Source organism: Magallana gigas, chromosome 1, assembly GCF_963853765.1.
Source record: "Magallana gigas chromosome 1, xbMagGiga1.1, whole genome shotgun sequence".
Classification (NCBI taxonomy): Eukaryota; Metazoa; Mollusca; class Bivalvia; order Ostreida; family Ostreidae; genus Magallana; species Magallana gigas.
In genome coordinates this window covers 26,079,476-26,103,879 of record NC_088853.1, presented here as the reverse complement: position 1 = coordinate 26,103,879, position 24,404 = coordinate 26,079,476, and the positions used below count along the sequence as shown (strand labels likewise).

Genomic DNA, 24,404 nt, shown 5'->3' with positions numbered 1-24,404 from the left:
TCGGAGATTAACGGAGACAGCCGAGCATCTGGTTGAACGAGACTAGAGTTCATTATTGGTTGGATCCATCAAATTTTTGAAACAGTGCGAGTACCGGTACATAGTTTGATGAAATCAATTCTATTTTTAAATATTACACAACATGATTCTTAAGAGGTTTTCTCGAAATTATTGTCGAAAAAGTCCGAGAATTAATATTATAAAAATGTGCGTAATTCAAATACATATTATAAACTTCTTGCCAAGCAAAATAACATATCGTTGATTTTAAGATAAATAATAATCGATAAAATCAACTCCCGTCAGTACCTCTGGACTTGATTTAAAGTTAATTTTTAGGGATGTTCGGTGGAAAAATTTTCATAGATTTATAAAATTAAAGAACAAAAAGGTTAACAAACTTAGACGTGATTTATTGACGAGAATTTGAGAATGATATGTGTTTATGTTTATAATTCATTTACATAGGATATAACGGATATGGAGGAAATGGCAATGAAAAACATGGAGATGGCGATGTAGATAACGGCGACAACGTAAATACAAGTAGTTCTGATGATAGCGATGACAGCGATGATAGGGAAGAAAACAAGGGAAAAGGAAATAACGAAGGTAATAATGTGAAAACTATTAAAACAGGGATATGGTTTTGATGACATTACAATGTTTTGATTAATTGGATGGGTGTTGCTAAAACGCGGAACAGAAAGGAAAACAGAAAATATCATATCACGTTTATCGCTTTAAAAGGGTATAGACTGGCCAAGAACGATTTACTTTGTATCATTTATTCATATCTAATGAATGATTATCAACATGCTGCTGCCTTATTGATATTCTTATGAATGTCTATCAAATATAGCATTGTATTCATTTGGCTTTAATTGAGTACGAAACGAAAAAAAAATCAAATTTATACGAATTGTGAAACATTAACATGATTGAACGAGCAAAATAGCTACAACTTTTTACTTATTTTTCATATATGGTATTGCTGGCACATTAGCGTTACGTACGCAGTTAGTGAAAGAGTTTAATGAGTATTTTTATATTTATACCTACATCAACATTGAATTTTCGGTGCTCTATACGACCTTGTATCATTGCTGCGATGGTTTTGCTTTGATGACCTTTGTGTTTTTATTTCTGATACACCATGGTTTAGCTGTGCTCTAACAGCTGTGGTGTATCCAGATAAACCATATTCAGATTATAAATAAAGTGAAACAAGCTAAAAAAGATTTAATGACAAAAATATGAAAAAAATGGTTTGTTTCCTTGCATATATCAAAAACACAAACTTTTTTAAGATTGATATTGAACTGAGTGCAAAATTAGGATACAAAAGTGCATAGTTTTAAGAATCCACACACATTTGTTTTATGCCGTAAAATTAAAAACACAATTGCTAAAGACTGACTTCGAGGCGTCACTTTTCTCGTCGTTGTCGGAATGTTTTCCTGATATTGGCGATACATCTAGATCCATCTCGGGCGTTAATGCGATCTCACATTTCGTCTTCTTGGGAGGATCCAAAACTTTCGATACACTTTCTTGAAGAACGGAATTTGTACGCTTGTACTTCCTAACAGCCGATTCGTACCTATGACCGGTTCTACTCATAATATCTTGCTCGTCGACGCCCGCTTGATACAGCCGGGTAGCACAGGTCCTTTTACCGGAATAATTTGTAAAATTCCCGACAAGTCCAGCGTTTCCGGTTATCTCTTTCATCAGACCCTTGATTTTGTTTATCCAAAGAACCTGCTCGCTGTACTTGATATCACTTGCCAAAGGTCGTCGGTAAAATACACCCCTGTGTCCGAGGGCGTCAATATATGCCAGGTAAAAGTCAGCCAGACACCTCTCCGCTGAAAATACAAAATTAGAATTCGATGGTGACGTTAAATAATGTATTTACAAATACAAAAAAATTAATATAGCTACTGTATTTACATAATCCTAATAACGGGTAACCTTAAGAAATATCTCATGGAAAAATGCACATTAAAAAAATATACATTTTTATACTTTATTAATATTTACAAAGTTTAACTCACCATTGAGGCAGTAGTGTTTTATATCCTTGTTTTGCAACTGAATATGCCTTAGGCCTCCTTTATAAGTTTTTGATGATCGTCCATGAAAATGAATGTATTTCCCTCTGTCATCACAGCCTAAATCAAACTGATAGCATTCCAGTGATTTGTGTTCATCATACGCACGTAGCCCAAAAAGTTTACAGTTATAAAAAAAACACTGTGTATTGCAACGCTTTAGAAGAATGCATAACAAATACTTTTTGGCCCCAAATTTTTTCGTCTTCTGGTAAAATTGGATCCGCCTGGCGAACTTTTGTTCCTAATCCCTTTAATATCAGTTCTTTCATTCGCGCGTCTAAAACCCGCTGAAACACAGCAAATATGTGATCCTTTTCGTCTAAAAAGTTCATATTGTGAATGTTTTCATCCCTCAAGTAACGTAAAAAACCACACACAATGTAGTATAGCGAACGCAGTGGGTATTCCGATCCGTCTTGTTTTCTAACCTCCAAAACAAATCGCTGCATCCAGTAAATAAGAGTTTCACTCGTCATCTCGGTCAACAGTGGTACATTGACCCGCGCGATACGCCACTTGTTAAATGTCTCAATCGCCCACTTGGTATTCTTGCGTGTATTTGAATTGGTTTGCGAGTCAATTAAACGTTGAATTTCATCATCTGAAACCTGACCAAATCGTTCATTTTTCATTTTATCGTCTACTTCAGATTCGGAAGTAGTGGAATTTTGGGCGTTTTCAGCAGTCTCCAACATTTGTAAAACATCTCCTATATCAAAGTTAACGTCCCGGTCGAGTTTATTCTTCATTTCCGGTAATTCACTCATTTGGGAAAGAGTTAAAGAATCAAACGAATCTTCCATAAATATCTGATTTTCTACAGATTCCGCATATTGGGACAGCAAAAAATCCATGCCGTCCTCCATAATTAACTGTCTGCAAAACTGATTTTGCTCTCGTGCTTTCCAGATTGAGGTCCGATTGGTCAAATTTTATCCGCGCCAATTTCATGTTAGATCACAGTTTTATTATTAAAACTGATGCAATAATTTGAATACGCAATGATACAAAACATTTAGAGTAACCTTTGAACTCGTGTATCTTCCGATACCAGTCTCGGGGGCTCCGCCCCCTCGACCGGTATCGGAAGATACACTCGTTCAAGGGTACTCTAAATATTACTTAAATCATACAGACGATACATTTAAAATACATTAAACATTAAAATACCCGGTACTTAGTGAAACTATTATTTTTAGCAATGCAATTTTGTTTACGTTTGCATTTCTTGGCAGTTGTTTATTCCTGCAGCTATATACATACATGTATGATCTGAATAGAGAGCTCAAGACGTTGCCTGGTTTGATTTTCCGAATATAAATTGGGACTATAGTCTGTCGATCCCAAAATATTCATGCAGCACATTTGGACGATTTAAAAAAAAAATACACATACCTGTAAAATATGCAATGGAAATAGATCAAACGGGAAATATCCAACACAACTTCATTGACACATTATCAATTTTTAATCCGAAAAATTCACAGGATCGAAAACAGATTTCTTACGGAGATTTATAATCACAGGATGAATGACCATCTTTAAGTCCTCCTTAAAGATAGCTTAAAGGTGTTTAAAGGTAGCTTAAAGACGATCTTTAAGCCACCTTTAAGCTACCTTTAAGCTATATGTATTGCTTAAAGGTGGCTTAAAGAAAGCGTAAAGATGGCTTAAAGGCAGCTTAAAGACTATCTTTAAGTCACCTTTAAGCCACCTTTAAGGACAACTTATAGGTCCTTAATGTCCAAACTTCTTTAAGCCACCTTTAAGCCACCTTTAAGCTACCTTTAAGCCACCTTTAAGCCATTAAAAAAAATTTAATTCAATGTTGTGCTTAATTTCCAACAAAATGTATTAACTTTATGAAAGAAAAGGTATTAAAACGGTTTTTGTTCTAGAGAGAAAAATGAAAAAAAACCCAAAAAAAACCGACTACGGCGAGAATTGAACCCGGGACCCTTAGTTTACTAGCATCACCACACTTCCTCTGCGCCACGGCAACTTACATACATATGAGCGTTTTTATATCCTATATATCAGTGGATATTGAATCACTGTATTGAATGTGTTTACTTGAAAAGATTTTGACAAACCATTCAGTTTGTAACAATCAATTATATCTAATTTATAAATTACATGCATGCATGTATTTAGAATGAAATACGGAACTTGGTCTTCAGTGAACAAAAATATATTATACCTAAATGGAAACCGTTAGGTTCACTATAGTAGGCTTTCTGACATGTAGTTAATAAATTTAAACCGAGTAGATATACGTTCATCTTATTTATAGCTATAAAAATGTAAGAAAGAAAATGAAATCATTTCTTTTATTAAATGCATTGATACTATTAGGGTATTTGTTCAATTTCCCGCAATTTCCAGGTTTTCATGATCGCGGCGCCGTTCCAATATGTTTAAATATTTACATGTAATTGTATGTACATGATTTATAAACTATCAATTCTATAACAAACAAAATTACCAATTACCGGTGACATATTTACTGCATGTGGCAATTGCAAATGACTTGTACATACAATTGTATGATGTGCCAGACCGGGAATATTTGACATATTTACCCTTATACATATATTTAAATAATCAACCCCTATTTATGATCACCGGTACATTAATTAATTAGCCTCAAGATTTTACTCTTACATACATGTATCGTTAATTTGTAGACGTAACATCTTTGAAACCCAGAGCTAGGAAATAATACTTTGAAAATGAATTACAAATGTAAATTAACTTTTATTCACTAGACTTATCGTATACTCGTACATACTAAAATTCAACGCCTTTAGAAACCCTGACGTGCACCTGGGCACACGACACACCTGTTGTGTATATCTTGTATATTCTGTGTTAGTTCCAGGGGTTTTCTTAAGTTGGACAAACAATAGACTTTAATTAGATATACACAAACATGCACCTGGGCACACGACACAACTGTTGTGTATATCTTGTATATTCTGTGTTAGTTCCAGGGGTTTTCTTAAGTTGTACAAACAATAGACTCTAATTAGATATACACAAACGAACAAAACTATGTCTAGACAAACAAAGCAGTAATATCCTGCCCGATATAACAAAGGCAGTTGAGAGTCTTTTCATCTGTAACATGTATCTAGCAGATCTAGAGTTAGAAATAATGAAAATTGAAAAAAAAATACAAACCTTAAACCGATTAACAAATTAAATCATGCATTTTTTGGTTCATTATCTTTATTTTGTTTAATAACCGGATGAAATGAGAGAGAGAGAGAGAGAGAGAGAGAGAGAGAGAGAGAGAGAGAAAGAGAGATTTTTCACCGATTAATTTATAATAGGAAACAAACATACTTAAATTAGTTTTATGCACATATTAAGATACAGAGACTGCGCTCATCCCTACAATAATTTTGAAACCCCCCAAAAATTATAAAGAATTTTATAACGGCAATCTGTGTCCATCGGAGCGGTGCTGATGATAGCGATCTGTGTTTAATGGAGCGACGATTAAAACCGCCTGGAACACCCCCCCTTCCTTGGAAATTATATTATCACTCGGATGACCCCCTTCCATCTCTATAAAAGAGCTTTTGCATTTAATATATGTGTTTATTGTTCAGCTTGATCAATATTGACTTAAAGGCCACTTAAAGACAGTGTAAAGGCAGTGTAAAGAGAGCGTAAATGCCACTTAAAGATGCTTAAAGGTGGCTTAAAGGTGGCTTAAAGAAGTTTGGACATTAAGGACCTATAAGCACTTGCTTAAAGGTGACTTAAAGGCGGCTTAAAGGTCGTATAGCCTTTAAGCTCCTTTAAGTCACCTTTAAGCCACCTTTAAGGACTTGCTTAAAGGTGGTTTTTCGTCCTGTGAATGGAAAATGTTGACATGTTTTCTCCATTTAAGTAACTTGGAAGACCTTGCACAATTTTTCAACGTAATCACCCAGGTCCGTTGAAATTCAAAACACCGTAGACTTCTTTATTTTCAGCCGTGTATTGAAATCAGCTGATAAGATAGAAGAAGACGTTTTTAATCAAGAATAATGAGAATTGTGAATGCTTCTAAAAGAGAATCGCTTGAACCCCCGAGGTATATATGAATATCGAGTGAAATAATTATTCTTGAATAAATAATCTAATACTGAGTATTGCTTATCTTTCAAAAAAAATTTAAAATATCGTTTTTAGCATGATTAACACATCTATGAAGTAAATAACATTAGATAAGATTTTCTGTTTTCCGTTCCGTTCCGCTTTCTGTTCCGTTTTCCGTTCCGCGTTTTAGCAACACCCATGATTAATTGCGTTTCATATAGAATTTACATTTTTTTTTACCATTTTTTTAGATGCACAATTCAGATGATATTGTAAAATATAGTACTGTATTTTACAAAATACGATGATAAAATCACATGCACTTTGTCAAACCAATCAAATGATACTACAATTGACACAAAGTTTTCACTAAACATTTAATTCAAATAATTTGTTTCTTTTGTTTATGCTCTACCATATGATGCATTTAAGTTTATATTTCAAAGACATTAAAGAGCGGATGTTTGCAATGAAAATAAAGCACAACTAAACATCAACACTACATTTGATACATGGTTTTTGGTTTCATCGTGTTGTTTTCCCTAAATATCTCTTTGCTTGAAAGTACTTTGTTGTTTTATATGACATCAAGAAAATGGGTTGGTCCTTCAAATAAGGGTATATTGCCTTAAAAGTCTTTCGCTTTATAACTCAAATGCTGTTAAGATTTCGACAAGGCTGTCGTTGGAAAAGTTGCTCATTATGATTTGACATATGTAGTTTCAATAATATTATGTTCGGGTATTGCGTAATACGAGTATAATAAGTTAGACTAGGTACATGAATAATTAATCAGTAATTGTGCGTACATGTAAGACTACCATAAAGCTACCATGGACAGTGTACCAGCTTACCATCGGAGTTGAGAATGCATGATGCAATTTTATAGTTCTTTTTTTACTTTTAGTCTGCAAAAATACCATCAGAGCAACGTGCGACAGGTTTGCAGATATGGAATTTAATGAGTGTATCGAATGTTTTGAGTACTTTGATGACAAAACTCAGTGTATCCAAGCAAACGAAAGACGATGCATATGGGATGATGATAGAAGAGTATGTATTTTTGACCTTGAAATTGATACTTAATAAAAGCTATCGATCAAAGATCAAGAGTTTGCAACATTCTGGTGTCTTTTTATTCTTTTTGTCCCCGTAATTATGTCACCCGAGTCACTTTATAACTTCTCCTCAACAACTACGTGGCCATTTTTTCCCCCCAAATTTAGTATGATGCCTCTTTCGGGTAAAAAGGACATATAATGTAAAATGTATTACTCTTGCCTCATATGAGTCCTAGGGGGAAAGATTTGAATTTTTGAAAATATTTGTTTCTACTATTACACATGTAAGCAAAGTTATAATCACAATAATGAAGAACAGAATGCCGTCTACCAGAATTGTGAATTTCATGTCCCCGGTAGCAGGGGTTTTGACTGTAGGGCGGGGCTAATATAGATGTACAAATGTAGAATGTTAATGCCGAATTGTGAAATTTCATCTACTTTACTTCTGTTGATACGGAATAAAACCTGACTGAACGTTTAGAAAGAAAATAAAGCCCTCTACTAAAAATGTAAATTTTATGTCACCCTAGGTAGGCTTAAATAGTCATATAGTGTATATGGTAAGGGTTCAAACTGCAGGGCATAGACAAAATGATCATACATAAAATTATTTTACGTTTAAAATCTTTCTTTATATTTACTGACAAATTGAGGGTGACTGCAGATTTAGAAAAGAATGTTTACCTTTATTTTAATTTAATGGTTTGATTTCATGACAAAGACGATGATTGCTTGGGAGTATATTATTATCTATCCTGTTCTTGAATTTCTAAAAATTAAATTAGTAGATTTAAATATTTAGAAAAAAGAAAAAAAAATCCATGTCGTTTTTTTCTTGATGCTTTGAACAGCAACATCCTGTCCTTTTACCCGACCTGTATATAACATTTCTTTCTGAAAATACAAATTCAATTGAAAAATATACAGTGGACAATGTAATGCATAAATAGACATTGTAATATACGGTTGTCAAACCTTCTTGGAGAGAGTAGATGATTAAATTGGGGCTTTATTCAAGCGATACGCGAGTATTCTTTGCTTCTTTTGGAAAAAGCCAGAGAGAGAGAGACAGAGAGAGAGAGAGAGAGAGAGAGAGAGAGAGAGAGAGAGAGCACGTTGATTGTAAAAGACAGGACTAGTTTCGTTTCAATCATTCCAGAAGTTTATTTATCATAAAATGTGACATGGAAGCAATATTAATGGATCATTCAAAATCATCACAATATTGGTTTGAATTGAGAGCAGCTCGTGTTGTAATGAATTAAACGTCGCAGTTAGAGTTTTATTTGACCGAGATGAATCATTTATTGTTGATGAAAATATGACAGTGAGGTAAATAACACATCAACTAACTATGAATATTTCCGAGACATACCTTATTAATCGATATAAACTGTGAAATACGACAATTGTCCGGCGCATCTGCAACTCCTGAATTAATGACTATCGAAAGGCGCTTTAGAGACGTGGCTTTTATATTAATATTTCGCAGTGTATCGTTGTTAATTATGTTAAAATACATGCTTAGGTTATTCCGGTGTTATTTTTTTTTTTTCATTTACATAAAATATGACTTTTCTAATTCTTCCCCAAAACCATATTTGTGTAAATTTTCCACTTACGGAAAAATAGACGGATCAGGAGACGTTCCTTTTAAATGTTAGAATACATATCTGTTTATGAAAGCAGGGTTATGGGCCCTACCTTGGCAATCACTAAAGGTATCTTTAAAGTTTCAACGAATGTTCAACGTTTGTGACATGAACACCGAACCACCATTTTTATATAATATATACATGAATATATTCATGTGCAGAGTTAACGAAAACCTCTACTTCCCCAAGCCTTACATTAATTGGGGGGAAAATATGTTTCAGACTTCTTCAAAAACTTCGTACATATGACCTCCAAATCCGTTTGAAGCTTTTGTTAAGCAAATGTTTTTTGGTGGGTTTTTTTTTTGTATTTTCTTATGATCTATGCATAGCCCAATAGTTATTTAATGCATGGAACTCTTTCATACATTTACCTTTGTGCTTGTATTTTATATTTTCTGTTTATCTGCTTTTCTCTGGGAAATTCTTACTAATGCAGAATAAACTTAAAGGCATCAAAATGGTTGATGCGCAAAAGTGATGAGTATTGCTTTGAAATGCAAATTTGTGAAAGATTTTAACCGAGACTATGGAAAATCAAAGCCTTCATCTTATTTAAATCAAAATATCCATGTGTATAGATCTAACATTAAAAGAATACTTACTTCTGTCGACATCAATTTTCAATGAAATTATTCCTAAAAATATTCATCCAAATATGCATGCAATAAACGCATTGTAATATGAAATGCGATATGAATTATTAGTAATTGGTGTTTGATTTTTTCTCCAAATGCATCAGAATAGTTCTATGGCTATGTTTTGTATCAACGCTTTATTCCTCTGATCAAATGAGATTTTAGAAAACAAATCGCCTTCCTTCTTTACGATCCAAGTTATATATTTCTTAATCAATTTAGGAGCGCTTAAAGTATCACAGGGAGCAACCATTTCTTTTTGTAATTTAATGAAAAATAGTTATAAAAATTCGATATATTAGTTTTCAAGTTTCCTTGGAATTGCATGTTATTTGAAAAGTTTGCACCATAATAAATATCTACTATACTTTATCAGTTCAACAAAAGACCCACAAAAATTGGTATTCATCAAATATGGATAATAGTTCTATGGCCTTGTGTTGTATCAAAGATTGTCAGGTCGGGAACAATATTCATAATGAACAGAATTGACTTACAAAATAATAAAATTAACGTTGAAGAAAGAACACGGTTTTAAAATGCCATAAGACTTGTTAATATCCAAACTTATAAAGTTTCTAAAAAGGGACGTTGAAGAAATTATTCAAGTTTTAAAAAAGAACTTGATTTTCCTATTTATAATTGCTCAAAGTACCCCACTACATAAAGCCTTGTACTATTTAAAACACTACGACACAAGATGGCCATTTAATTGTTTTGTTATTTAACTGTTTGTATTAATTTATTTGGTTGTACATGTATATGGTCAAAGGCAGTGGTGAAAGTTTTGAACTTGTGAACCGAAAATCAAACAGTAGACTTCAAGTTTGCCTTGGGCTTACGTTAATATTTATTGAAATAAATATGGGTGAAATTGTAATTCATCCAAATTCCATATTTTCTCGCCTATTTGACTTGTACAATTCTTATCCATCATGCAATCTATCATAACCATCTTATTTTCTGCTGACTTGAGAAACCATTTTAAGGTTTAGTGAATTACCCTACCTTATAAAGTAATTGATCCCATAGGAAAAGATAAAGGAAAAATATTGCTTTTTCAATTTACCTAAACCAAAATTGATTGTGGACAAATTTTAACATAATTGATTTTTAAAGAAGTATAAAGCAATACTATCTCGTCGTGTTATATTACAGTAGATGAAATTATTACAGGAATATGTTATAAAAGAATATGCGCTTAAGTTAAATGTGAAACATTATTTCTATGAATTTAACGTCAGGTACGAAACTTTGACAGTCTAATATATTTCTGAACACAGCCATGAGTCGTAAGACATTTCAAAATGTTATAGTTTTCTTATTACTGTTACCTTTTTCCCGAGCAGCTGTGGTTTACAAACGTTACGCAGTGAAGCAAGAGTATCAAAACAAATTATTCAGCAGCAGTCAAATGGTTGAGATGTATTCAGAATCTTTAATTCAATGTGCTATTCAGTGCATGAACAAGTATTCTTGCTTTGGATTCAATGATCTTAAACACACCAGCCGGGTCTATGAGGTTACGATTTCGATACAGTGTTTGAATGGGATACTGGCTGGGTATATCATTCTGCAAGTAAGTTATTTTAAGAACTGTCATTCGAAAACAAAGTACTAACTGAATCTTTTATATCAATGAAAAAAAAATAGTTTGTCCGAATCAAGTTGAAACGTTTTTGCATGATGACTTTCAAGTCGCATTATTTGCTTAAAATTCATAGAATTATAGGTCAGTCGTCATACTCTCCGACTTGGCATGAAAATTGTAATGAGTTATACCATGACGGATATACTAAATCCGGTGTCTATACACTTTATCCTTGGGGTATTTCTGACCCAGACTATCGAACAATACGAGTGTATTGTGACATGGAGACGGCAGACGGCGGATGGACAGTAAGATGAAATGTGTATTAATATGTAGCGAAACACAAAATTAAAACCCAGAAAATAAAATAAAAAATTACTACTTAAATTTTGTTGATGAATATTTTAAAATTGGAATCGTGTTAAATAGCTTGTTTCTCTGATCAAAGAAGAACTTAAGGAACGTATCGGTTTTCTACTTAACGACCCAATGTATATATTTCTTTATAAATTTAGGAGCGCTTAAAGTATCACAGGGAGCAACCATTTCTTGTTGTAATTTAATAAAAAATGATTATAAAAATTCGATACATTAGTTTACAAGTTTTTTTAGAATTGGATGTAATTTTTAAAATTTGTACCACAATGAATATTTACTTTCCTTCATCAATTCAACAAAAGACCCCCCCCCCCCCAAAAAAAAAGAAGAAAATAATGTATTCATCAAATATTGATAATAACCACATAAAAGCAAGACGGCCTATCTTATCTCTATTTCATGCATACAATTTTTTTTTAAAAAATCCATAAAATTACACAGTAACCTGTTGTTATTTAAGTAGATATTCGTCCCCGATAACGTTACTTTTATGTTTTAAATGAAAATTTTAGCTAAAAAGTAGACGTATCACTCAAATATATACTTAGTAATAATAATATAATTATGCCAAAAATAAATTTACTTCACATGAAATTAGCATTTTCTGTCATTGTTTGTTTTTATTTAAAAAGTTTATCCTTATGTTAATTTTTTTACTAAGATATATTGGTGTCAAGATCTTAAAAATAAAAGTAATTGTGCTTAGGTAGTACAAAGAAGACTCGGAGGTTCGCTGAATTTTAACCGGGACTGGAATACCTATAAACTTGGATTTGGATCCCCGGAACATAGTTACTGGATAGGTAAATTATATAATACTTTGTTTCCGCACAATTCTATAAATGAGTTTTTAAAATTACATTTCTTGTTTGCAAAGCTTACGTTTTTATTACAGGAAATGATGCATTAAATCAACTCACTAAGGAAAATGTCTCGTTGTACGTTTCAATTGCTGATCTGCATGGAGTATCATACTTCAAATTGTACCCTTACTTTTCCGTTGAATCAGAAACGACTAAATATAGACTCCATATTGTGGAATACCGACTGGTACATTGAGTAAGCATTGACAAATTTTCACTTGAGCTCTTTCATTAATATTGTATACAATTTTGCAATAACAAGGCTCTTAAGAGATATATGTTTTTCACTTAAGGTAACAAATTAAAGATAAATATTCATGTAATTGAAAAATGTTTATATTTTAGAATGTTTATCTTTTCCCAGCTGGCTTAACACTCAAATAACGCCGCTCAACCCTGCTTATGATTTGAGCGGGATGTCGTTCACGACATTTGATCAAGATAATGATATGTATATAAAGAATTGCGCTGCGGCGTTTAGTGGTGGATGGTGGTTCAACGCTTGTCATTTAGCATTCCTGAATGGGCCAATGTCTTCTAGAGAATGGATTTTCCCCTGGAACCCGCCATTTGCTGATGGAGCATTTCTGAACCAAACTGTCATGATGATAAAACCATACTGAAAATTACGAAAACAAGAGAACCAGAGGGTCCCATCGCTCGACTAAGCAACAATAGCCAACATCTTTAGAATATTAAATACAGAATTATCTAGACTACTTAGATCGATTTATTGAATTTTGAATTTGTTTTCAACATATTCTTAAATTATACATTCAGCCTACAAGTTTGAGATTAAGGTTCTGAAAGATTTTTTTCCCCTGATTATATCAATGTAAAAGTTCACCCTTCCCATTGAGACCCTATCCTACAACCTGGGATCATGTTTGGAATAGGTTTGACTCTACACTACCTAATGATCATTGCAAGTTTCAGTCTTGTCACGTTTTTGAGAGGAAGATATTTAAAGATTTCTCGTTACTTATTCCTGTGTATAGATGCACTCCACTGTGGCTCGACCTTCCCCCCAAGATTCATGTTTTTGGACGAATTTGAACCTACACTACCTGTGAATGCTTTCACACAAGATTTCTGGCTATTGGTTTTTGAGAAGAGCATTGTGATATATTGCTATAAAATTGCCACCTTTTAGGTTCATCCATTTCCCCTGTGATGGTAATTTTAACAAACTTGAATCTACACTTCCCGAGAACAGTAGTTCCAGTATCAGTATCCCGGATAACTTGAATTTTGAGAAGACAATATTAATCATTTTGAAGCTTTTGCCAAAAGAATCACAGTTTTGGACTAATGTATGAAATGACGAACAAGAAATTTAGTAGTTGAAAACGAAAATCATTGCATTACAAAATCCTCTTTCTCTCAGTAGTCCCTCGCCAGAAAGGATCTACAAACAATATGTACTTAAACTAGAATAAATAGTAAAGTAGATTATAGAAAATGCTGCTATTAAAACCAATCATTATTTGTCGTCTATGGTTGTCGAAAGAGTAGGAAAAGGGATCATTGACGAGCTCTGGAAACCAACAATAAAAAGCTTTAGTCTCACATGTATCTCCTATTATCAAATGAATGGTGGGTCAAACATATGTTTATTCTTCGTGATCTATGTAGTACCATGCATACATGTACCTCGCTCTTAGCATAGTATCAACTGACACTGTACTTATAATTATTGTTTATTTTTTAGAATTTGTTACGGTTAAATAATAAGTGTTGTATTTCGTATATGCTACATATACTTGCTCATTGGTGTATATCTTCTATCCTGAACTGCTTCATATACTTGTGATTGTACAAAAAATGCAATAGAAAAAAATAAATTAAGGGTTTTGAGTTGTTATATTTTAAAAATTTAATGAAAATATAAGGTAAAAGTGTTATTACTTATCATGTCTATAAGCTTTCTAAAAATCAGCTATGTTGTATGTGTGCGATGATTTTAATGTTGCTGACCGCAATAAAAAATAAGATTATGCTCCACTAGCGTATTAAGTTTAAAATTATTTTACCACGTCTTCATAAAGGATTTTTACTGCTTACAAATAATAAATAATGCAAGATTCGTCTTTACATATTCATTCTAACATCAGAGGGTCTAGCTTAAGATTGAAAGGATGTAAAGAATAAAAAAATTCAAGAGATCATCCATGCGCGTGTTAGCCAATAATTTCCGGTGAGCCACCAAGCCTGCAAAAGCATCAAAGGAAGAAAATTAATATTTCCATAAATACATGTATATGCAAATTTAGGGTGTTTAAATTAAAACATATATATATATATATATATATATATATATATATATATATATATATATATATATATATAACACTTTTATTCTATTTTGACGTTCCTGGTGTTTCATATCGTTAATCTCAAAGTATCAAGCATTTAATGAAAATGTAGAGCTGAAATCTGGAAATGTGAGATACTGGAAATAATGGACCTTTTATGGAATGACACTGTAAATTAACTTAAACGTGTTTGACAGGCATGACTTATTCATTAAGCGCGTCCTTCAGAATGGAATTGATATACAATAACCAGTTTTTATGTTTTAATAAGTAAGATATAACTAAGACAAATGACCTCCAAAATAATTTTCAGATATGGCAATGCAACATGTTTTAAATGAATATTACAAAACACAACATTAGTTAATAGTTTTCCAGAGAAGGAACAGATGATTTGTCTTACGGTTTTTCACATATAAAGAGATGTTGATGGTTGCAGTTTTCATCATGCCACTTGAAGTTGCTGATCCCTCTGATCTCCACACAATCTTGTTCCGATACGTCAGGCTGTCCAGTCATCCAGTTCGTGAAGGCAAACAGGTGATGGGATCCAATCCAATTGAAACTTCCCTCCTTTTCGATATCATTCCCTCCAGTCCAGTAGTCTGCTCCTGATTTGTCAGAATCTGTTATCATTCATTAATATCGCCAATTTGAATTAATAGAATGACTTAATACTTTTTAATTTCTTGTCTGACAGTAAAAGTCACTAGAATACATATGTACATGTAGTCAGGTTTTATTTTAAATATGTGAAATGACAATTTTCCTCTAGGCCTATTCTATGAAAATAAGATCATTAAGTGGTATACAAAGGATTATAAAATGAACTTTTCGTATTACTTAAAATAATTTTCTAGACAAACTCAATGTTTTGTACAAAGCTTATTACAAGCAACATCTTAAAAAGAAAATAGAATAGAAACATACCATGCGGATGTTTATTTTGTAGGTATCCTTCGAGCAAAAAGTTCTTATCGCTTGATTCTATGGCGATGAGGTTAGCATCAAATGCTCTGCATATTGCCTTAAACGAACCCAACACATTACATACAAGTATATATGCGTTGTGGGTTTTTTTTTTACCATTTGATGATGTAAAGATTGTTAATTAAAAACATCAAGAGCTAAAGTAAAATAACATTTAAATAAGTAAGAGAAGAAAAAAATATATACAATTGATTACTCCGGCTTATACCAAAAAACTTTTGGTGCATCAAAGACCTACTAATGCCTCTCCCCAGGATGCCGTAAAGTCCGAAAACAAGAAACATGATTCTGAGAGGGAAATCCAGCTACCACATGGACCACTGCTCGCCTGAGGCTGACCTTTATCAGTAGAAAGCATAAGAAATAGATAAACAAGAAGTCAAGGTACCACATCAAAGAAGAATTTGCACTGTTATATCGCGATTATGATAAGGTAAATCTCGGCAATGCGTTTAGTGAAAACAATTGTGAGGGATATATTGTCACCATAAGCAGTATGATGTAATATTTTTCATTTAAAATTTATCTTTAGCCTAAATTATATGAATCATAGGCCAAAAATGTCTAATATATATTCTAAAGGAATTTAAAGACACTTCATATATTCATTGATGGCGTTATGTTTAGTAGATGAACCAGTGCCAGGAGACAAATCATCGGAATACAGAGTAATCAATATCGAAATAAATACTGTATATTGAAAACAGGTATCCAAATTTCAGCGGGTTGTCATTAGCAAAATATAACATGGATATTTTATTATCCGCAGATTTTATAATGTAAACAAACAGGCATTTATATGGTTCGATCAGTCAGAGTGTAAAAAAGGCAAAACTGTACCAAAAAAAACCTTGTGTTTTAAAAATGTACCTTGAAAATAAGAGAAGCATATGACCGAAATTACTTGAAAAGAGCTACTAAGATTATTTGTTCCCTTTTGGTAAATAAAAACTCTCCTGCGTTTTCAACAAGATTGACAAAGATGAGAGGTGTTGGCTGTGAATAATAACAATAATTTGTATACGGTTAAAAAATAAGATTGTATAAACTATAAATAAAAATAGCTTGTTTATCGGTCAAATAATTATATAATGCTTACTCAAGATTTTCAATGTAATATCACACTTAATGATTGCTAGTATAGGTAAAATAGTGACATTTTATTATTGTTACTTGACATCATACGATTGAGTCAATGATCGACTTGAGACGAGAAGAGATAAATCATAAGGTAATATGTACAACCTGATGAACATTCAATATATTATTTACTTGGAATTGTAACTGATATTATAGTCTGTCCCAAGTTATTGCTTCCATCACGTTTTTTTTATTAAAAATGCACATACCTGTGAAAGAAATGCTGTTGTAATCGATAATAGGGAAAATGTCCAAGATATCTTCATTGACAAACTATCATTTTTCACTCATAAAAGTTCACAGGAACGAAACCAAATCTCTTACAGAGATTTATAATGGGAAATGTTTACATCTTTTTCATTTTCGGAAGTACTCGGGACACCTCGCACAATTTCTTTAACGTTATCATCCGGGCTTATTATAGTTGATACAATGCAAAATCGCCGTAGACTTTTTTGGGGATGTGTATTGAAACCTGAAGCGGTAGAGGGGTAGTTTTAAAACAGATTATCTTGACATTTTTCATATAAGTGCATGAACTTAGTTTGAACTCAAAGGTATTTATGATGACCGAAATATCTAGCGAAAAGTGGTGGAAGCAAAATCTCAGGACAGAGTATAGGTGATAATACTATAGTAAAGGTTTAAAAATGATTTCCATTTTTTCAGAAGAGGCAGGTGTATATAAATTGGTTCGAGTAATTTTTCATCGAATTTTAATTTTTAGATGCTACTTATTATATATTTTAAGTTTTTTAAAGAAATAGTTCATAGGTATAGATTTTGAAGTGAAAAACGAATTATTTTAAAAAAAAGTATACCAGACAAACAAAGGTTGGTTTTCTACTATTATAACCAAATACGACTGTCATAACACACATAAGCAATTTCAAATATACTTTTAAATTCGACTACAGTTTATTAGTATAATGCAACAAAACAAAATAATATTATCAATCATTTATTGATTAACGATAAACGTTATTAAATTACATAAAGAATGAAAAATAATAATATCTTACATGTACTTGCACATATCCAATATATAAACAATAACACCAATACAACCTGTCTGTGATTCATATTAGTCCCTATTGATAAGAAATTATATGTAGGACATTCATTGTGTACGAATTTGTTACTTATCTTAAAGTCAAGATCTAGTACATGAAAGGTGCCTACAGGTTTATAAAATTTAAAATATGAAATCTTTCATGATGCTTCATAACAAAAGCTTCGTTTGATAGGGTATACCGGGGCTAAACTATTTGGTAAACACAATGAATCATGTTTTAAACTGTCATTTTTAATGACAGTTGAAAGGAAATAAAGAATAAATTTCGGATCTAGTCCATTTTTGACTAATAAAATATATCTAGAATGCCTACAGTCTCTCCAAAATCCGAATGAAACAAGCCATTGACTTCCTTTTTAAAATGGTGTCAAATTAAATATAGGTATATCAGAATTACTTTTCCCACGATTCAACATATAATGTCAAGAAATTTATTTTTACATAATTCCTTTAGAGCCGTATAGTACGGGAAAACGATTCTTCAAATCAGTTATGACGTCTTATGATTATATCACCAACAAGACACTATGGAATCATTTACTAGATCCTGACTTTAAATGAAATAAATTTAAGAGAAGATATGTCTAAGGTTATATCAGCAAAACTATGCGTTCAATTCATATTACATGTGACTTAAAACGACCAATGCAAACATAACTTAACAAAAACAGGGAGAGCAAATTGCGCAAATAAAAAAAATGTGTGTTTCAATGTTTTGTCTTTAAAAAGGTAGAATGACTCATGTTTTTAATCAACGCAGTGATTAATATGGATTAAAGAATTTAACGTTCAATTGCAGTTAGAACATATTTTCCTCCGTTTGATGATCAATTTCTTATTTTTAATCAAAATGAATAAAAAACAATGAACTTAAGAAGACTGAGTGATCAACAAATTAGCCAGAGGATTTTTTACGGGGGCATGATAACGATTTTAGTCACATTTTATTCTTTTCTATTTTTATTGTTTACTTAAACAATTAAATACTTTCTTGGGTGATTCGTTCAGGATATGAAAGTAGCGACATTGAAGAAAAAATACATAACCAGCGTTATTTTATTTTTTTATTCTATAATGATCACTACCTTCATAACCCGCATGAATCATCAAAGAAAGCATTTTATTGCTTATTGCTTTTTTATTAACATTTTTCTTTTAACTAATTAATGAATTAATTATGAAAAGCTAGTAAAATTCACTAAATAACTGTTAATGTACCTAAGAAGGTTATCTTAAAGAAACAACCAAATCGTCTCCCGTGAGACTTTGAGTCTGACATCATCACAATTATTTCGTGCAGTCCGTGATTTTATTAAGGTCGCTGTAGGTGTCGACTAATCGATAAACAGTGCGTGTCAATTTCAGTTCTGTGAGTTTCAACATCCGTAAATTTCGTCCAATCGATAAATAGGGCGTATAGATTTTAGTCTGGCTATTTCCATGAAGCAATGAATTAACTATAAGTTTTCGTAGAAACAATAGAGGAAATTATACTTGATAGATGTAAATATAATGCTTTAGAAATCCATTTGTAATAATTAACGAAAAGTTGAGTGTCAGTAGTAGAGTTTTAAGCAAGATACTGATCTCACAAGTCTGTCTTGTATGCATGGCTCGTGCCCCGTCTTTGCTGACATTGATTCATAATATTGATAAAAGATGTTTTCAAAATGCTGTGTTTACCACATTCATTTTAAGTCTAAAACTGGAATTTTCTATTAAACTTCAAAACGTAAACACAACATGACGTAAGCTATGTTTACATAACAGAGGATTTTAGGCTCTTTATCTGGCTTAAAACATGACGACTGACTTTCAACTTTGGTGCACTATTGGCAATGCCTTACTAAACCATTGTAAACATTAAACATTAAAAAAAACATGCTCCTTTGATTTTTAGACATTGATTTTAGGCTATACTCTGTCCCAAGATATTTTGGATTCACGTTTGGCTTAATTGTTTAATATTTATAAATACCTCAGGATCCAAACGATGTTCATTCAAAAGTATGAAAAATTTCCAAGATTTCTCAGTCAAAACGCCCCTGCTAGCTTATCAGGTTTCAATACAATGCTAAAAAATGTGATGTCTACGGAGATTTTGCATTGCAGTAAGCCCGGATGATAACGTTGAAATATTGCGCGATGTATTCCGAGTGTATTCCGAATGGAGAAAAGATGTAAACATTCCCCATTATAAATATCCGTAAGGAATCTGTTTTCGTTCCTGTGAATTTTTCCGAGTGAAAGATGATAATGTGTCAATGAAATTATCTTGGAAAATATCCCTTTCAACTATTTCAATTGCACTTCTTTCACAGGTAAGTGTATTTTTATTAAAAATCGTCCAAACGTGAATCCAAAATATCTTGGGACAGAGTATAGACACTATTACTTGGTAGGGAAATATTTAATATGTTTTACCTTTAAATTTGAAATATTTTCTTGTATATTTATACTGAGCTCTATCCTCTGAAAAATATCAAACTAGTATAGACATGTCTTGGCCATTCGACCTTTTTATTAATACCAGTTTTAAATTAGAAGAGGTAAATTGATAGATTTTATTAACTCTGCAGAATGTTAACCACAATTTATTAGTCAGATTTCATAATACATTTATTCTTAACATTATCGACAAAAAGACCTTCTTTGGCATATTTTACCATTTAGAGAACAATACCAAAACAACTTACGTCGATGAATGCAAGTTTATTTCAAGTAGAGATGAGCACATATTAAAATATCTATTGAACTATTTGAACTCGGCAACAATCGTATATATACACAAGTATTTAAATCGCGTATTGATCAGTGCCTATATGCATAAAAAATAATATAAGTACCGAACAGAAACTAATTGTATTGTTTTTCAAGATACATGTGCAATGATAACACCGAATTCACTTCCAAGAAAAAAAATTAGAATTTTAATTGAACAAAGTGTCTAATTGACACACAATTCCCGTCTCATTGACAATATAAGCAAAATTCATGTATGTATTATATATTCAATCCCTTTGAACATTAGTCTAGTTAGGTTTAACCATCATGAGGGTTTCCTGTATGTAAGTGCCTGATGTTACGGACGGATACCATGGAGAGCTCCACTGTGAAGATGCCCACGGTCCGTTAAGATAACCTATATAACACCAGTTAAACCACCACCCTCCTCCATAAATGGCGCCGCAATTTCCATTACTCTTCCGGTCGTTGTCTTGATCATACGTGGTGAAGAGCATGCCAGGAAGGTTTCGGTTATTTTTTCCGGTGTATTCTGTACTCACCATACTGTCACCTTAAATTAAATACTGATCTTAGACGGAATTTTATTAAAACTAACCGAAAATTGATACAAAACAAAATTATATTGAATGTATTGATTCTGTAAACCTTGATGATATGGCTTAGAAGCGAATAAAATTAAGTATTAGAAAACACTATCAAAAAGGGTGTTTGTGTACATGTAGACCATTCTTATTCAATAAAAGTATAGCAGAAATTTAAAATACAAACAAAATAAATAAATGAAAATTGAGAAGCACGTACCAAGCGTTCCTGTCGTTGGATCACCCAATGTAAGTTTGTATTTGTTGGACTCATTAGAGATAGAGAAAATTTCATACACTTGGTGTTTCATTTCTCCGTTTGTCGTTTTAATTGAAACGTACAAAGAAACGTTATCCTTTCGCGTGAGTTGATGAATATTGTCATTTCCTACAGAATGAACCATTGGATTTAATGTATTTTTGTCTTTGTAACAACACACACAAGCAAAGAGTTAAAATGTTATGACAATGTCTAAATAATTACTTTGCATTCTGATTGTTTTGTTCTCAATAGCATACGTTATTTATCGTTAATATTCTTTTCTACTGATATACTGTGTAATTTGATATAGTACTCATTGTTTTTACCAATCCAGAGATTGTGCTGGGGAATCCCAAACCCGTTCTTATATTCTATCCAAGATCGATTGAAGTTAAGTGATCCATCAATGCGTCTTTGAAGGACCTAGGTGTAAGTTATGCAAATTATGCTTGACCAAACACTGATTGTTCGATACATTACTCAATCGATATGTATATCTATAAACAAAATAACTAGCATACTTACAGTCCAGCCTCCACCGTCGGTGTGCATATCACAGAAAACTCCAACACACCGAAAATTTGGATCACACGTGTCCCAAGGACAAATGTTGTAAACACCAGAAGTAGTCAATCCTTGTTCATACAACTCACGGCAGGTTTTGGGCATTGCTATCAATACAAAAAATGAATAAGTTTCTGTATCATATATATATATATATATATATATATATATATATATATATATATATATATATATATATATATATATATCTTTTAATCACAGCGTTTTCTGAGGACCAGAAAGTCTCGTTAGGGGTTCCCCCCCCCCCTCCCCTTAATTTTTCAAATTTACATTTCCAGCTATCTTTGTCTATGATAACATTATGAATCATATAGCCCAATAACTTTAAAATAGATGAGTGACACAAAATGGGCGTTTCTTATATATGTAGCATAACCGAAATACGGTATTGGCTGCGCCGCGTAGTAATACATAGCATGTGTTACATAAAAAGATAGTGGTTTTAAAAAAGTGTAATTTTTACTTTTTGTAAAAGTGTAGCAAGAATTCAATATAATGTTAATATAGGTAATAAGAAATTATTCTTTGAATATTATAAGATGATAATTTCGGTCGGAGTGTGGTCAAATCTATCATAAAGCTCTCCGTGCTTTTTTTGGATTTGACTACGCCCCGACCGAAATTATCACCTCTTAACACTCAATGAATGATTCCTTTTTTCCTTAATTAACCATCGTATTCTGACATTTTTTATTATAACATAAAATATTTGTGTGAAAAAGTCGAAGTTTTTTTTTAATAAACATCGATATCATCAAACGTTTTCTATATCTATTTGTTTCATATTTGCTCTGTTTTGCATGTCCGGCTTCCTTGTGCAACAATATTTGCCTTTAAAGATTTTAAATCTTGAACTATTATGATTAGATTGTGTTTTTTATTACTTACATCAATGCTAATAAAGTATTGTGTTTTTGTGTTTTTTATCTTTGTTTATACGTATTTTTACGTTATTAGCTATTCATAAATACCACAGACTTCAAGAGATATTAAATTACTGGATAATATTTATATAAAAAAGTACTTTTCAACCCCCTCTTTTTTGACAGAAATTAAAACTGAGTTGAAAAAGTCTAATGGGAATTGTTCTAGTCCAACAAGAAAGTACCAGGATGAAGACATTGAAATAAGAGGTCTTTTGAGTGCATCCGAGTGACAAAAAAGCTAGATTTTTCCAGTAAGGTTAGTACGAAAAAGATAATCTGTTTAAACAAACTTGGATTATAACTTTATATCGACTTGAACTTGCATAACACGGTTATGATTTTTCGTTAAAAAAGTCACAAAGTCAGGGAAACGGTCTTTTTAAGAGGTTAAAATATATAATGTAAATTTTTATTTTTTTTTCACTCATAAATGACTGTTTCTTATTCTTCCCCCTTGATTTTTATATTACATGTAAATCATAATGCAATGAAAAATACAAATACAAGAAATTATATAACCTGTACAATGGGAATTATTTGTGCTTACCTAACTTGTTAGGTACAAAGTATTTCCACCCTCTTTCCATTCCATTGACATTCTCTTCGTCACATGATTCATATACACGACACTTTTTTGTCAAGGTATTAAAACCGAAACACGTACAACACCTTTTGCATTTACTGGCACACTCAATAAGAGTTACCGGTCCTCTTTCTACTATTGGTTGTGCACTGAAAACTTCATCTATGAATTCACTTTTTTCTTTATAATAACGAGAAATAGCGGTTTCGGACCTAGCAAAAGACTTGTATATAAGGGACAATATTACGACACCTGATAAATAGTCCTTCATTGTAAATAATATTTTCTCATATATTTCGATGTGATATGGTAATATAATTGCAATTTTCAACAACAAAAAATTCCAGTAACTCTATTATTCTTTCTGTAACCTTACGTCCATAACGTCGTTTATCTTTTCTCAAAATGGAAATTGGTAATGGAACTCGAAGTTGAAAACTTACAAAGGTATAAAATAACATAGAAAATGCACTCAAACTGGATAATTATTCAATTGCAGTACTTTAATATCAATCTCATAGCCAACCTTATAGCTTGTCAGAAAGTTTTAAGTGGAATAAAAATATCAATATTTCTAAACGTGTTTACGAAGATGTATTGAAATAGTTCCAGATTTATAAAGAAAATCAATGATAATCCATTTTATGACTTCTCTTTGAAATACGATAAAATATTACACTACTGATTTGGTTGACAGGGGTTTCCAATTAAGACATCAATACTTGACATTTTTGCACTCATTAAAGGAAATTCATGATTCGAGATTTCAAGACATCTCTTACAGGATTAGTGGGCTCG

General features: G+C 32.1%; 3 protein-coding genes across 4 annotated transcripts in view; 1 reads left to right on the top strand and 2 right to left on the bottom strand.

The window, feature by feature from the left end:
- Positions 1-7,327, top strand: part of LOC105327823 (uncharacterized) — a 72,182-nt gene extending 64,855 nt beyond the window's left edge. The window contains exon 4 of the mRNA XM_066089310.1: positions 7,120-7,327. Coding sequence (XP_065945382.1) covers positions 7,120-7,298 — 179 coding nt within the window. The 3' untranslated portion in view covers positions 7,299-7,327. The remainder of the gene's footprint in view (positions 1-7,119) is intronic.
- A 7,125-nt stretch (positions 7,328-14,452) lies between these two features.
- LOC105334257 (CD209 antigen-like protein C) lies at positions 14,453-17,997 on the bottom strand. 2 transcript variants are annotated; one of them, XM_066089304.1, is made up of 5 exons: positions 17,869-17,997; positions 15,945-16,045; positions 15,647-15,743; positions 15,120-15,342; positions 14,453-14,612 (listed from the first exon to the last, which is right to left on the bottom strand). In XM_066089304.1, exons 1-5 carry the CDS (start codon positions 17,927-17,929, stop codon positions 14,582-14,584), a joined length of 513 nt encoding a protein of 170 aa, XP_065945376.1. In that variant the 5' UTR covers positions 17,930-17,997; the 3' UTR covers positions 14,453-14,581. The 2 variants fall into 2 exon arrangements, with proteins under 2 accessions (XP_065945376.1, XP_065945377.1); XM_066089305.1 differs by having other exon boundaries at positions 15,120-15,327.
- A 2,638-nt stretch (positions 17,998-20,635) lies between these two features.
- On the bottom strand, positions 20,636-23,962 carry LOC105334271 (ficolin-3). Its single transcript, XM_066089303.1, has 5 exons — positions 23,571-23,962; positions 22,038-22,183; positions 21,839-21,935; positions 21,471-21,638; positions 20,636-21,219 (listed from the first exon to the last, which is right to left on the bottom strand). The coding sequence occupies exons 1-5, from the start codon at positions 23,875-23,877 to the stop codon at positions 20,954-20,956; spliced, it is 984 nt and encodes a 327-aa protein (XP_065945375.1). The 5' UTR covers positions 23,878-23,962; the 3' UTR covers positions 20,636-20,953.
- Positions 23,963-24,404: the final 442 nt, after the last annotated feature.